Source organism: Eretmochelys imbricata, chromosome 10, assembly GCF_965152235.1.
Source record: "Eretmochelys imbricata isolate rEreImb1 chromosome 10, rEreImb1.hap1, whole genome shotgun sequence".
Lineage (NCBI taxonomy): Eukaryota > Metazoa > Chordata > Testudines > Cheloniidae > Eretmochelys > Eretmochelys imbricata.
In genome coordinates, this window is record NC_135581.1 from 51,968,258 (window position 1) to 51,984,227 (window position 15,970).

General features: G+C 37.9%; 1 protein-coding gene across 1 annotated transcript in view; it reads right to left on the reverse strand.

The window, feature by feature from the left end:
- Positions 1-15,970, reverse strand: part of LACTB (lactamase beta) — a 32,735-nt gene that overhangs the window by 13,444 nt on the left and 3,321 nt on the right. The window contains exons 3-5 of the mRNA XM_077827943.1: positions 13,907-14,097; positions 13,176-13,533; positions 10,492-10,657 (exon numbers count right to left, since the gene is read on the reverse strand). Coding sequence (XP_077684069.1) covers positions 10,492-10,657; positions 13,176-13,533; positions 13,907-14,097 — 715 coding nt within the window. The remainder of the gene's footprint in view (positions 1-10,491; positions 10,658-13,175; positions 13,534-13,906; positions 14,098-15,970) is intronic.

The window sequence follows — 15,970 nt, forward strand, 5'->3', positions numbered from 1 at the left end:
AGTTTGTACGGACTTCGCTAATGCTTTTTACGTAGCCTGTTGTAAAACTAGGCAAATATCTAGATGAACTAATGTAACCCAGAAGACATCCTGGCTGAGAACCACTGCTCTAATCATCTGGTCATTACAAAAACTATCCTCACCCAGCATCCTAGATGTTTGTACACATGGAAGTCACCTGATGGTAAGACAAAGAACTAAATCAGCTGTTTAATGATACAGCAACACTGAGTGTGGGCTGTGGGTCAGATTATCAGCTATTAGCCTCAAACAAAATTAAAACTACAAAAGACACCTCTTAACCAACCTCAGATATGCTGATGGTATGATACTCTTTGCTACAATCACCAACGCAATGAAACAAATGTAAAAAGAATTAGTAAGGAATACAGACTATTCCTGAATGCAACAAAAACAAAATTATGTACATTGACATGATGACTAAGAAAAACAGGATGGAAGAAGACATCTTGATTAACACAAAGCTGTAGCGGCAGCAGATTAATTTAATTAACTGAGATCATATATATCCAGCCAACGAGGCTGTTCCAAAGAAATCAGAAGACAACCAGGGATCACTTGCTCAGCTATGGCCTCCCTTAAGAAAGTATTGAAAAACTGTGGCATCTTGAAATGTACAAAAGTGTGACTAGTGAAAAACCTTAATTTATTCCATAGCAATTTATGGGTGTGAATCATGGAAAGTTAATATTGCTGATAGGAAGAAAATAAAAGCTTTGAAAATGTGGTGCTGGGAAAGACTCTTGTATATCTCCTGGATGGGAAAAAAGATGAATGCAGGTGTTAGAAGTATTACTGGAGAAAAGCAGACCCTGATGTTGGAAATTAACATGCAATCTTATGGATTTTGGTCTTATTAAGCATAGAGATGGAAATAACCTTGAGAAAAAATTAAGGGAGGAATGGTGGAGGATCATCATAGCATGGGACAACCAGTGAGGAAATGGTGAATGGTCTGTGGCTGATTATGGGAAGGTCAGCTACTGAGTGCTCAAAATTGGTGCTGGACCATGAAGGTTTAAGGCAGGGCTAGTCAATAGGTGGATCACCAGTAGGGTTGCCAGTCCTCCAGGAACGGCCGAAGTCTCCAGGAATTAAAGATTAATCTTCAAAGACTGTCATGTGATGAAATCTCTAGGAATATACCCAACCAAAATTGGCAACCCTAACTGCCTGCCACTTTTGAACAGATCCTGAAATCTTTTTATCTACTTGCCATCATTATTGTTGTTGTTTTTATTATTTTCTCTGAAGCCTGGACCTTGACTATACCTTGATCAAGAAATTTGGACCTTGACAAAAAATAAATTGACTACCCCTAGCTTAAGGAAATCCTGCTACGATGTCATTGATATTCAGACATGAATAAATCGGTTTACTTATTAGTGTAACTGTCTGAATGTTTACCATTCAACCCAAGTTTCTCCTTTCTCCATTTGATCCTGTTTCTCCGAGTGCCACCCTATCAAGGTAATGGGACTTTGTTCATTCCACTGTAGACCATCTGTAAACAGGAGGTATTCCAGAACCACTTCTTAAGACATGCAACGATCTTGCACAAGATGACAACTTTGGAAATCACCACTGAGAACTGCAAACTGGGATGATCTATCAGCAACAATGGAAAAGAGCCACTGTTGAATTGTGTCTCAATAACTCAAATATTTAATTGGATTATTTTACATAATATATGAGAGGTGTAGGGTAACTAAGAAATGAACTAAGAACTGATTTAAGCTTTGCCACAGACTTCTTATGGCATTTAATGGCTCTAACTTTCCTTATCTACAGTGGTGATAATACCTCTCAGAGGTTTTCCAGTTTACTTCAGTGCTATTGAATTAGATCATAAACATCATGAAATAAGCCACAGGGTGGCAGTGTTTTATAGTTTGAGAGCTATCACTACGTTTTATAGTTTAGCTTCCAAGGATAATTTCAACAAGGGGCCCTGAATTTTGTCTAGCATTAAATAGTCCCTGGGACAAACCGAATACCCCCAATTACATTTCTCCTCTCCCCCAACAATATTTATTTCAGCTTATGAAAGGTTAAAAAAGGACCCTAAAACTGGGCACTCGTGATACAGTTTACAAAATCATTAGTTGCTAATTCCACAACAGCATAACAACTCAACTCCATATAAACTCAGAGAACTCTCCAGCCTTCTCTTTTGCAAAACCACACACACACACCTCTCCTTAGAGAACTGAAATGTCTCATTTATCTCCTTTATGCATAGTTATACATGTTGGAGCACTTGTCCTTCATTAACGTTACAGACAATGATGTTACCAATTCATGATTTTGTTGCTGGTCTTATGATATTGTTTGCTGGTTTGGCTGATTTTGTTCCTGGTTTTATGATATTTGGTGCTCCTCTTAAAGCCCCAGGGCCTTGAATCATGATTACACAAGACAGCTTTCATTTAAAAGCAAAGGTAGTTTCTAGCCCTCATGACTGCAGAGAAAAACTTGAATACACAAACCCTAAAAACCTCAAAAATCTAGAAGGCAAGTAAAGTACCCCCATTTTTTTTTTTTTTTTTAAATCTCATGAGTTTGGGGGGAGAGGGGCCTGACTCATGTTTTTTGAACACTTGAAGTTCACAATATTATAACAGCTGTGAACTTTCTTATTTTGGTTTTTTATCCAACCTAATACACCTGAATGATAACAATAACCCATTAGCTCTAAGAAATATCATTTGTTGCCTGTAGCACTCACTGTAAGCAGTGACATAACTGCATAACAAAACATGATTCGTGACTATGTTGGAATTGTATCATGATCATTCTGCTTATACAGAATCTTGGATTGAGCAAAATCAATTCAAACAAAACTATGAAGTTTAAGATGCGTTTTAGACAGACCCATTTTGAAAATATATTTTCTTTTAAACATTCTAAACTATGAATAATATAGTAGAGATCATTTATTACAATTCAGGATACTGCACCTTAAAAAAAAAAAAAAAGTTAGAGTGGGAATTTTTCTCCAGAATCTAAAAATTAAATCTTGGGTTTAATGATTTTTTTTTTTAAACAGTTCCCCAGAATTCATGTGGGCCCTCCCCAGATTTAGACTTTCTAGCTGCAGAACTATTCAGCTAGCTGAGGGTACACGAGTTAAACAAGAAAATACACCAAACTATTTTTGACACAGAGCTGTTCTTCAGGTCTGTGAAGGACACTCAGGCCTGGTCTACACTACAGGGTTAGGTCAACGCAAGAAAGCTTCCACTGACCTAACTCTGTAAGCGTCTACACTAAAACGTCGCTCCTGCCAATGTATTTTGCCCACTATGCCAACTTAACTCCACCTGCGAGAGGCGTAGCTCTTAGGTTTACATAGTTAGGGCGACAGTATCAGTGCAGACACTGCGTTAGTTAGACTTTAGTGGCTTCCAGGTGGTGTCCCACAATGACCCATATGACCGATCTTGTCACTGTTTTGAACTCCACTGCCCTGTGGCCAGATATGTAGGTACATGCTCCTCCCCTTTTAAAGCCCCATGAATTTTTGAACTTCCATTTCCTGTTTGCTCAGCCATGGAGAGCTCACAGAGCAACTACTCAGTTGACCATGCCTGCTCCACGTCTTGCCAGGATTACACAGGAAGTGGTGTATCTCCTGGGTCTGTAAGAAGAAGCAGCTGTGCAGGGACAGCTCTGATCCAGATGCAGAAACGTCAATATCTACTAGCAGATTGTTCAGGACATAGAGGAGACAGGCTACAAGAGGCACACACAGTGGTGCTGCGTGAAAGTCAAAGAGCTGCAGCAGGCATACCAGAAGGCAAGAGAGGCTAACAGTTGCTCGGGTGCACAGCTGCAGACATGCCACTTTTACAAGGAGCTGCATGCCATCCTCTGAAGCAACACCCCCCCCCTCCCTGTCCCCCCCAAGGGCCCTGTGGATACTTTGGAGGACTCAGTCACGGGCCACCAGAGTGAACCCTGAGGATGTGTTTGACCCCAGAGCAGTCAAGCCAGTCCCTAGAGTCCAGCACAGGCAAGCCTGATGAAGGGGAAGGAACCTCTGGTTAAGTATGTACTTTGCTTTGATCTTGCAGGGACACATCTGTTCATTTACTCTTTTTTTAATCAGGCAAGAAGAGGCAGTGAAATAACCGATAGCAACTCCACCTCTATCTGCTTCTCATTCCTCCATACAGAGGGGTGCCTGAAGAATGATTTGTGTGCACCGGGATGTCCTGTGAACCCTCCAGAGAGATTTTGAGGAAACTTTCCTGAAGGTAGTTTGCAATCTTCCGCTGAAAGTTTCTAGGGATAGCCACCTTATTTCTTCCACCACGGTAGGACACTTTCCCATACCATTCAGCAATTCCTTCAGCAGGCACCACTGCAACACACTGGCAAGCAGCATATATGGACGTGGTCTGCAGTCAGATGCATGCAGGAGTAGTTCCCTTTCAGCCTCCATTACCCTCAAGAGTGAGGGATCAGCTAAAACCACCACTGTCTATGGAAAACGATGCCAGTATTCAGTTCAATTGCCCTATCCACATTTACCCCTTTCTTCCCCGGGCTGTACTCACCATGGCTAGGACTGCTGCCATGCTCTATGAATCCCAAGCAGAAGTGATAATGTAGAGCTTGTAACCTGTATAGATCACGGGTAGTGAATACTTTCACAATAGGACCTCTGTGCATTGTATTTTTTGCTGCTGTCAAGGTGTCCAACGTACGACTTCATAAGCCACAGGACTATGGAGAACACTGGGTTTCCCAGGATCACTATTGACATTTCAACATCCCCAGTGGTAATCCTCTGGTTTGGAAAGAAAATCCCTACTTTCAGCTTTCTGAATAGGCATGTGTTCTTAAAGATGCGTGCGTCATGCACCTTCCCTTACCATCCCGCATTGATGGCAGTAAAATGCCCCCAATGATCCACCAGCACTTCCAAAACCAAATAAAAGTAGCCCTTTCTATTGATGTACTCTGTGGCAAGGTGGTCTGCTGCCGCAATAGGGATATGCATGCCATCTATCCCCCTACTGCAGTTCAGGAACTCCATTGCTGCAAAACCATCCACTATGTCCTGCACATTGCCCAGAATCACAGTCTTTCGTAATAGGATGTGATTAAAGGCCCTGCACACTTGCATCACAGTGACCCCCACAGTGGATTTCCCAACTCAAAATTGATTCCCAATTGATCGGTAGCAATCTGGCGTTGCAAGCTTCCACACAGTGATTGCCACTCGCTTCTTCACTGTGAGCGCAGCTCTCATTTTGGAGTCGCTGAACCAGAGGGCTTGGACGAGCTCCACACACAGTTTCAGGAACGTGGCCTTATGCATCCGAAAATTCTGCAATCACTGCTCGTCATCCTATACCTGCAACTATGCGATCCCATCCGTTAGTGCTTGTTTCTCGGGCCCAGACTGCTGCTGCACCATCTGGCCAACAACCATCTTGAATTGTTTCTTTCCATGGCGCACAGCAAGCCAGCCTGCATGGAATCGTCATCTTCCCCACGGCCCTGCATATATACTGCAGAATCAGGTGCGTTGTGTTCACAATCCTCATTACAATAGTGCAGAGCTGTGCAGGATCCATGCTTCTCACAGAGATGGCAGACACATGGATTTGCACGGCTTTTGAAAAAGGCATAAAATGTTACGGGATGCAGATAAAATTATGGGATGGAGAAAACTGCATCATGGGATGTTGAAACCATGTTCCCAGTCACGCCTGTGTGACTTGTTTGCCCCCTGAGGCATTACAAACCCTTCCCAAAACACCCTGAGCTAGATAGTGGTGAATTGCACAGCTGAATACCTATCCAGGGTGCACTGCTGCCTGCATCAATGCAAGTGAGGACAGACACTGCTGACACAAGGACTATAATGTGGACATGCAAAGGGGATTTAATTACTATGGCGGCTCAGCGTTTTACATGAATTACCTCTGCTTTCTGTTTCAGTACTCAGTGAAATTGTCTTGGTTTCTAAACAAACAAACAAAGTCAGGGCAGAGCTGATCTTGCCTGCTCACCAAGTTGACTCACTACTGGTGAGATCACTTGCAAAACAGTATTTTTCACACTTTTGGAAAAAAGACTTAAGTAACCAGCCAGCCAGGAAAAAGATTATGAAAACACAGGCAATAGAAAATGACACAATGATAAAATAATAAAGTTACTAAAATGAAATAAAAAAGGGACAAGAAAAAGTGGAAGGGAAGGAAAGGAAGAGAAAAGAGAGCTTAGGAAGACATTTCAAATTAACTAACTTTCACTTTGAATAGTTGAATGTGGACTTGGAAGCGAAAATAGTTGTGCAGATGAAGTAGTTTCCAGCAAAGCTGGGAATACAGGGGCCAAGAAGGAACAAATCTAAGGAGAAGAATCAAATAAATTCTTTCACAGTTTAAGTGGAAAAATGGAGCCCACATTTTGGCATAAAACCCCCACCCTCTAAGTAAAAACAGAGGCTTGTTAGTTGACTAGCCTTACTAGTTCTTATACTTTACCCTGCAAAGCCCTGTCTAGTGGTCTGCAGAATGAAATATTTTGAAAGTCAATAATAATAGGGCCTTGGGGTACTGAGAAGGGTGCTAAACTACTAAAGAGAGGGAAGCTCTCTTATAAAGAGATCAGCAGAATAAAGAGATTGGAAAAATCCTGGTTTAACTTTAGAGGACAGCCATAGTACTACTGATCAGATGCAAAAACTTATCTACATGTAAAATTACCTGGGGTTGAAAAGAAAAAATGGTTGGCTAAGGCTTGCATTCACCCACCCTTCCCCACAATACTAGATATGCACAGTTACCTTATGTTTTGTCAACTCAAAAACTAAAGTCTCATCACTAGCGCCCCAAAAAAATACACTAAAACGAAGGGCCTGATCTCGCCAGTTGCTAACCAACCTGCTACCCTCAAAGTGCTCAGCTGGAGTTGCAGCATGCTCAGCAACTGGCAAGATCAGCCCATTATAACTACATTCATGATCGCAGCGGCTCACTGAGTTACAGTTAATTTGCCACTACTATACTGAAGCTTAGCCAAGCACATCTTTTAGGAAAGAACTTGCTTTATATTTTACTATACCTTGAGAACTGATGGAAGTTACTTAAGCAAGTGAAATAAGTGAGTTTCCCAAGAACAGATAAATTGGCCATGCAGTGTGACCAATTTCCTTAACACATTATTTTCTCCTCCTCCATCAAAGCAATGAAATACATTAGGAAAAATAATGTAATTTTCATAAACTGAGCAATAGGAGCGTTGCCACATACACATACAACCACCAGCTGGTGATGTGATTATGGTTATTATCTATATTATTTATCACTGTCTGCAATTTGTTCTAATGTGCATTTGTAAAGGGGCTGCAAAATTCAGATCACAATATTGTAAATTAAAAAAACAAACAACTAATGTCTGAAGCAGTAATACCAATACACTAGTCCATGTATACACATTTAAATTAAGGATGTAACGAACTTTTATAAATCTTGAACTTGAATTACTTATCTTTTCATAGGAGTACTATTTCCACTGCTTTAGAGTTAACAAAAAAAAAAGTTAACTTGGATAACCATTCTCCATTAAGAACACAAAGTATTTTTTCCAACACAGGAAATCTGAAAGCTGGATATCAAACGCAGATACCCATGAGGTTTTTCTATAATCTGCTCACGATACTCAGTTAGAAACCTCGTCCCGTGCCAAAATTTAACAGCTGAGTCAACAAACCTCAAGTTCAGTGCTTGTGGGTGATTTTTGTAACTAGGTAACTCAGTAAAATAAGATTGGTGAGGGAAGCAGCAAGAACGACGCTAACCCATTAAATACGAACTCATAGAAATTCCTCCTTAACGTTCTTGAAAGCTACCAAAATGGCAAACTATTAAAAGGTTCTTTTAGATACGGATATTTATAAGTGTTCTGGTGCTGTCATTGGCATTTAAAGAGTCTAATTTATAAATAACTCTGGAATAGTATAGGAAGATTATACTATTACTGTTCTATGAAACATTTTGGAACAGTAGCACATTGTGGTGTCTGCATACTTTAAAATTAAACCCCTCAATTTTTTTTTTCAGTTTAAGCAATACTGTAATCAAAGATTTTGTAAACTTAAGTCCATAAGTATTTTCTCAACTATAATGGATTTTGAGTCTAAAAAGAAATTTTTTTCTTTATAACTGTTGTTCAAGTTCTATGAACATACTCTCCCCTCAGTGCATATAACTGAAGCCTGATAAAGAACTTGAAATAATTCTTTATGATGTGTAGGTTCAAGTGACATAGGCAGATTAAAGAAGATTTCAAATAAATGAAAGAAGATGAGATTCAATAAATCTCCTAACGTACATTTTTGGAGAGCAATTAAAATGAACGATTAAAGAAATAGATGCAACTATCTCCACTATAACAAGATTTTATTGTTTCTACTCTTATTATAGAAATAATTGTAGCAGTATTTTGGGGGTTATTATATCCTTATTTTCCCTTCACTTCCTCACCCAACTGAACTAAACAAATGTGAATTTCAGAATTCCTACCTCTCCCTTCTTAAAATATATACTCTCACAATAGGAAACAAGTGTGATCAATCCTTAAACATTAGGACTTGAAAATAAATTTGAACTTATGGAATCAATATCGTAATACTAGGGCAGCAATTAATCACAGTTAACTCACGTGATTAACTCAAAAAAATTAACTGCAATAAAAATTAATTGCAGTTTTAATCGCACTGTTAAATAGAATACCAATTGAAATTTATTCAATATTTTTGATGTTTTTCTACATTTTCAAATATATTGATTTCAATTACAACACAGAATACAAAGTGTACAGTGCTCACTTTATATTATTTTTATCAAATATTTGCACTGTAAAAAATGATAAAAAAGTATTTTTCAATTCACCTCATACAAGGACCGTAGGGCAATCTCCACCGTGAAAACGCAACTTACAAATGTAGACTTTGTTACATAACTGCACTAAAACAATGTAAAACTTGAGAGCCTACAAGTCCACTCAGTCCTACGTCCTGTGCAGCCAATCGTTAAGAGAAACAAGTTTGTTTACATTTATGGGAGATAATGCTTCTTATTTACAATGTCACCTGAAAGTGAGACCAGATATTCGCATGACACTTTTGTAGCTGGCATTGCAAGGTATTTATGTGCCAGATAAGCTAAACATTTGTGTGCCCTTTCATGCTTTGGCCACCATTCCAGAGGACATGCTTCCATACTGATGACACTCATTAAAAAAAAAAAAAAAAAGTTAATTAAATTTGTGACTGAACTCCTTGGGGGAGAATTGTATGTCTCCTGCTCAGTGTTGTACCCGTATTCTGCCATATATTCCATGTTATAGCAGTCTCGGATGATGACCCAGCACATGCTGTTTGTTTTAAGAACACTTTCACAGCAGATTTGACAAAACGCAAAGAAGGTACCAATGTGAGATTTCTAACGATAGCTACAGCACTCAACCCACGGTTTAAGACTCTGAAGTGCCTTCCAAAATCTGAGAGCGATGTGGTGTGGGGCATGCTTTCAGATGTCTTAAAAGACCAACACTCCGATACGAGAACTACAGAACCCAAACTACCAAAAAAGAAAATCAACTTTCTGCTGGTGACATCTGAGTCAGAAGATGAAAATGAACATGCATTGGTCTGCTCTGCTTTGGATCGTTATCGAGCAGAACCCATCATCAGCATAAATGCATGTCCTCTGGAATGGTGGTTGAAGCATGCAGGGAGAGATGAATCTTTAGTGCATCTGGCACATAAATATCTTGCAACGCCGGCTAAAACTGTGCCATGCGAAAGCCTGTTCTCACTTTAAGGGGATATTGTAAACAAGAAGCAGGCAGCATTATCTCCTGCAAATGTAAACAAACTTGTTTGTCTGAGTGACTGGCTGAAAAAGAAGTAGGACTGAGTGGACTTGTAGGCTCTAAAGTTTTACATGATTTGTTAGTGCAGGGTTTTTGTTTTGTTTTGGTTTTTGGTTTGTTTTTTTTTTTTGGTTTTTTTTTTTTTTTTTTACACACAACTCTACATTTGTAAGTTCAACTTTCATGATAAAGAGATTGCACTACAGTACTTGTATGAAGTGAATTGAAAAACACTATTTTTTACAGTGAAAATATTTATAATAAAAAATAAATATAAAGTGAGCACCGTACACTTTGTATTCTGTGTTGTAATTGAAATCAATATATTTGAAATAGTGGAAAACATCCAAAAATATTTATATAAATGGAATTCTATTAACAGCGCGATTAATCACAATTAATTTTTCTAAATCGCCCTACATAATGCCATTTTTCTAGCCATATGATTAAGAATTTTAAACAAATCATTTCATCTTTGAATTAGCTTTTAAAAACACACATTAATTAACAGTGAAGAACTTGAGCAAGCAGTTGCTAGCATAGGAATAAGGGTGCAATTTCATTCTCATTTACCTTGCTCTATTGTATATCATTGATTCATTGTCATCCAAGACAGTTGCCAGCAAATCCAAGTCACGAAACATTTTCAGCATGTAGTCTGTAAATTTACATCCTGAAGCTCTCTCCACCACAGCACTCAGAAGGGTAAAGCCATAAGTTGAATACAAAAACTGGCTTCCTTGAGGGAGAGGGAGGGGAGGAATGGAAGGAGAGAATGAGACAGGTTATTTACATACCACTTGAATGAAAAGTTTAATGTTTCCATCTGCAATCTTTTCGTATGAAGTTTCCTATTCAACAAAAAGTTTTTACACAGGGATCTGTATGTAACTTTGTCAGAACACACTTATTCCCAATACATCTTATACCATCACACTGTATCAATATTAGCTTCTCCACAGTGTAATCAGAAACATACAGAATTAAAAATTATTATTCTCTTTTCTATGTTAACTCTACACAGAAATATAGCATCAGCCAAATTCTACTCATGTGATTAGGAAGACCTGCATTTATTTTGTTCTTTTTAATAGCTACTATTCAAATACCCATACTCACCAGAAGACAAACTAATAAATAAGATGTAAGTATGTAACAGTGACAGATAAAACTTTAAGGGTAAAAATAAGGTAAATTCGATTAAAAGCCATGCATGGCACTGAATTGTCAACCAAGGAAGTCTTATTTAATCTATGTTAAAATTTAAAAAATAAATAAAGACCCAGAACATAACCATAGGAATTGATATAGTGGATATAGACAAAGGTCTAGTTACTCCACTATCCTATCTCCGACACCACATGCCTCACAGGTATGTTTAAGAAACCCAGAGTAGGCAGATGTAGAGCAATCTGACCCCCATGTTAGGTCTCCTCCTAATCTCTGTTAGAGACTGGCAAAGCCCTGAAAGCATGAGGTTTAATGTCATTAATCTTGTGGAAAGGTTAATTCTGGATAGTCTTATTATCCATATAAACAGAAAAATTAAAAAAATAATTGGATAAGTTCTTGGCCTCAAGGACTGTGGCAATGAATTCCACCGTTTAGTTACACATTGTGTGAAAAAGTATTTCCTTCTATTGGTTTTGAATTTCCCACTCTTGAAATTTTATTCAGTGTACCCTTTTTCTTGTGTTATGAAATGGGCAGAGAAGTTCCCGATCTACCCTCCCTATATTGTTTGTTATTGTTTATACTTTTGTCCCCTCTTATTCATCTTCTTTCTAAAATAAACAATCCCAATCTTTTCTATCTTGTTTAATATGAGAGTTTTTCCACACCCTTTATCATTCTTAGTGCTTTTTTCTGAATCCCTCCAGTTCTGCAATATCCTTTTAGAAATGTGGTGACCACCACTACACACAGTATTCTAGATAAGGCCACACCATTGATTTATATAGAGGAATTATAATATTTCAACAACCCTTTCTCCTTATGCAACCTAACATTTTGTTTACCTTTTTGACTGCAGCAACACGTTGAGCAAAAGTTTTCACAGTGCCATCTACAATGATCCCCAAGTCCCTGTCTTAAATTGATACAACTTATAGGGTTCTAAACTAACTGTATGAGTAGTTTAATTTTCTCACTTCAATCGGCATTACTGTGCGTTTATCAGCACTGAATTTCATTTGCCATTATGTTGCTTGTTCACCTAGCCTGTTTAAGACTCTGAAGTTCCTCACTGTTCTCTCTGGCCTTGGCTACCCTAACTTTGTTATCTTCAAATTTTGCTACCTCACTACTCAATCTCCATTTCCATATAATTTAAATGATTATAAAAAACACCTCAAAATCTAGTAAGAATTTGTGAATCGCTCTGTAATTAGCCTTTGGCGATTTGAAAATTTAGTATTTAATTTTCTTTGTTTTCTGTTTCTTAACCAGTTCTTGATCCACTGATTAAACAACTTGTTTGGTTGCTTACCTACCCTAAAAAAACTCATGTTGTTGAATGAAGAAGAGGCAAGAGAGCCAAAGAAAACTTCAATTAAGAAAAAAGACTTTTGGGAAAAGATTGACTTGACTGATCTTACAAGGTCTCCATGTTGAAATTCAATCAAAGGTTATGTGTGTGTTACAGTGAGTCAGCTAACAAATTTACAATATACCTTAACCTTTGTAATTCAATAGGCAAATTTTGCAGCATATGGAACTATTCTGAAAGAACTCACTTGAATCTATTTCTACCCACTCTCCAGGACTCTTTATATTCCATCTAAGGGCTTGTCTACACAATTTTTCTACCTCTTTATCAGTCTACAAATTGATAGTTAAGTCTGTGCAACTCCTAGTGTGAATGTACTTATACTAGTAGAAGGTGTGCTTATAATCAGTACAGTTTATTTCTGAAACTATGAAAAATAAGCTATACTGAGATAAGCACCTTTAGAGCGATATAACTGCATACATACCGGGGGTTGCACCAATGTAACTATATCCAGTAAGTTTCCCAATTTTATTTTTTTTTAAATCCTTTGCAGGGCATATTTAAAGTGACCAGGTAGTCAGAACATGGTTTGAACACTCCCTTTTGAGGCTCTCATTGGATAACAGGAAAATGAATCTTCTGGTTTAGTCTCAGTAAAGTCTCAATCCCACATAATGTATCAGACAAACTACAATCTGATGTATACTAAAAATCTAGAACTTAAAGAAAAAATATTAACTTTTGATCAAACAGAATAGAAACTCACCTGGTTTAAAGAATAAAGGATCATTTTTAAATATTTTCAATGACTCAATCACATTTTCAAATTTTTCTTTCAAATAATACTCTTCATGTTCAAATTCCTTTGTTCTCTTGACAGGTTTTAAATTTTGGCCTTTAGCTTCACCATCCTGTTCTGACTTAGCTTCAGCAAAGTCATTTTTTTCAGTGTCTTTATCTTCTTTTTCTTTCAGTTCCTTCTCCTGGTTAGATTTTTTTACATCTTGCATTAGTTTAAGGGCTTTATTGGCCTTTTCCTTCTGTTCCTTTACTTTTGTAATATCTTTCTCATAGTGACGAATTCCACTTAAATGTGACACTAACAATCTCGTAGTAATGGTGACCTAGTTTAAAAGAAGAATATTAAGTGCATGCTTGCTTAACGAAAGATACTATACAAGGTGAACTTTTATTTCCGCAATTTATATATTTGGTATGTTAAGAAAAAAAGAAGACATAAGAATTCCTCGCCATTCTTCTATTGTAAAGCCAGTGAGAAAAAATATTTAAATATTAGTCTGAAGATACAAAATTTCCAACATTCCTTTTTTTCAGTAGCATGTATTGCTTCCTGCCCCTACTTCTTTTAACTTATGTGTGGTGCACAACATGCATAAAGCTGTGTGCACTTGAAGCATGTAGGTGGATAGTGAAGGTATGGGACAGACATGAAACTCAGACAACCAACAATGGCTACAGAACAAATTGTCCCATTACCTTTTCACCTTCATATTCTTTTTCTGGAAACTCAGGAACATATTTCTGCACTGGAGCATCTAAATCGAGTTTTCCTTCTTCCCACAGTTTAGCAACAGCCATCATTGTAAGACACTTGCTAATACTCGCAATTCGCATAATTGTCTCTGGTTTACAGATTACACGGTTCTCTACATCAGCATAACCCAGACCTTTAGGAAGAGTAAAAGGTCACTGTTAGTGGGTTTACATATATAGAGAAAATTCTTTGAGATTTTACAATGTTCACAAACTTAAGAAGTTTACCAGAATTCTCCAGAACATTCTGCATCTAACTAAAACAAAAGGCATGAAAGGTGCTATTTTCAAAAGTGCTCAGTGTTGGCCTAACTCTGCTCCCATTGACATCAACAACAGTGATTTCAATGGGAACAGAGTCAGGCCATTGAAGAGTGTTTTTGAAAATACATCCTACATTACCCCTTTGAATCACTCTGACTTGTGACAACATGAAACTTAAGACTAATGTAGCTTAGTGAAAAATTTAAATTATATCTTAAGGGCAGACAAGCTTGTCCCTCTCACCAACAGAAGTTGGTCCCATAATAGATATTACCTCACCCACCTGGTCTCTAATATTCTGGGACCCATACTATTAAAACTATACTGCATACATCCTTAAGGGCAAACATTCAGTGGAAAAAACCCTCAGAAACCATAACCTAGACTGTCAATCAAGTTAAGCGCCCCACATTCATAAATCCATATCTTAATTCTTTAAAAGAGCTACTGTGAATTACTCCTTTCAAAATACAATGTAACTTCTATACAGAGAAAATAAGATCAGTTAAAAACAGGAAATTTACATACAACGGTACAGCATTTAACTCAATTAATAAAGCTTAACTACATAGTGGTTTAATAAATTATTTTTAACCTCTTCAGATATAGACTTAAAGAGGGCTTACATCAGAAATGAAGAAAATTCAGTAGTCTCCATCCAGTATATTGGTCTTATATCTTAGAACTACTGCATAGTAGTGTGCAATTCCACAGAGATAAGCTCAGTAGTAGACTCACCAGAGTGTTATATTTTAATCTGCACTACACTGGTTAAGTTGTATATGGAATGTTGCAGTGCACTATTGGTTTATTTCTGATCTAGATACAGCACACTTGCAAAGACCAGTTTTATTATCCGTATGTGTCTATGTACGTAAGTGGAACACAGTCCCCGAACACGCTGCAGTCTAGTGATGAGATTCTCATAAAGCAGTAAAACTTGCCAAAACACAAGGAAAGGGAGAAATCAGACTGACTAGTCTATATTGTCCAAGTCCTCTCCTCTAAAGAAAGCTGAAACCCAGATGTTTATGTTGTGCTACTGAGAGCAGCTGCTGCACCCCTCCCCATTCAACTGTCTGCAAAAGTAGCACATCCAAGTCTAAAATCACTATGATCAGATTGGCAAGAAAGTAAATTGGGCAGAATTTTTACAGAAGACACAGGTTTTGTTATTTTCCATGTTTTTCCCCTTCAACCTCATGACTTCATTTTAAGATAATGGTGCTCACCTCTGCCCTGTGGATGAAGGTGTGGGAAGAATCTACCACAACCTGCATCCCTTTATGATATTATTGTTTATTATTTGTATTACCACAGTGCCTAGGAACACCAATCATGGAGCAGGACTCAACTGTGGTAGGCACTGAGAGTTCTACCACTACCTAATATCTTTCCATGTCTCCAGAAGGAAGATTCTGCTGAAGCAGCAGAGAAGCATCAACTCCTCCTTCTTGGGTCAGCTGGTGGCACTGACAGTTTCTCTTAACAACACTGCTGCAAAACCTTCTGAATTCAAAAGCATAATCTGAGGAAATTTTGTTTTGTGGCAGAATTTTCACATGCCACATTTAAAAAAACCCACCAAAAACACACTCCTGTGGCAGGCAGCAAAAGGCACATGAAAAATGGAAATCAGCTTTTTGAAGGAATACCTGAAGATTCTGCCACAAACTGGCTTACAGTGGCAAGTCTATTACAATCTTGCTAATGAGCCTTTCAGGGACTCTATAATTGAACTTT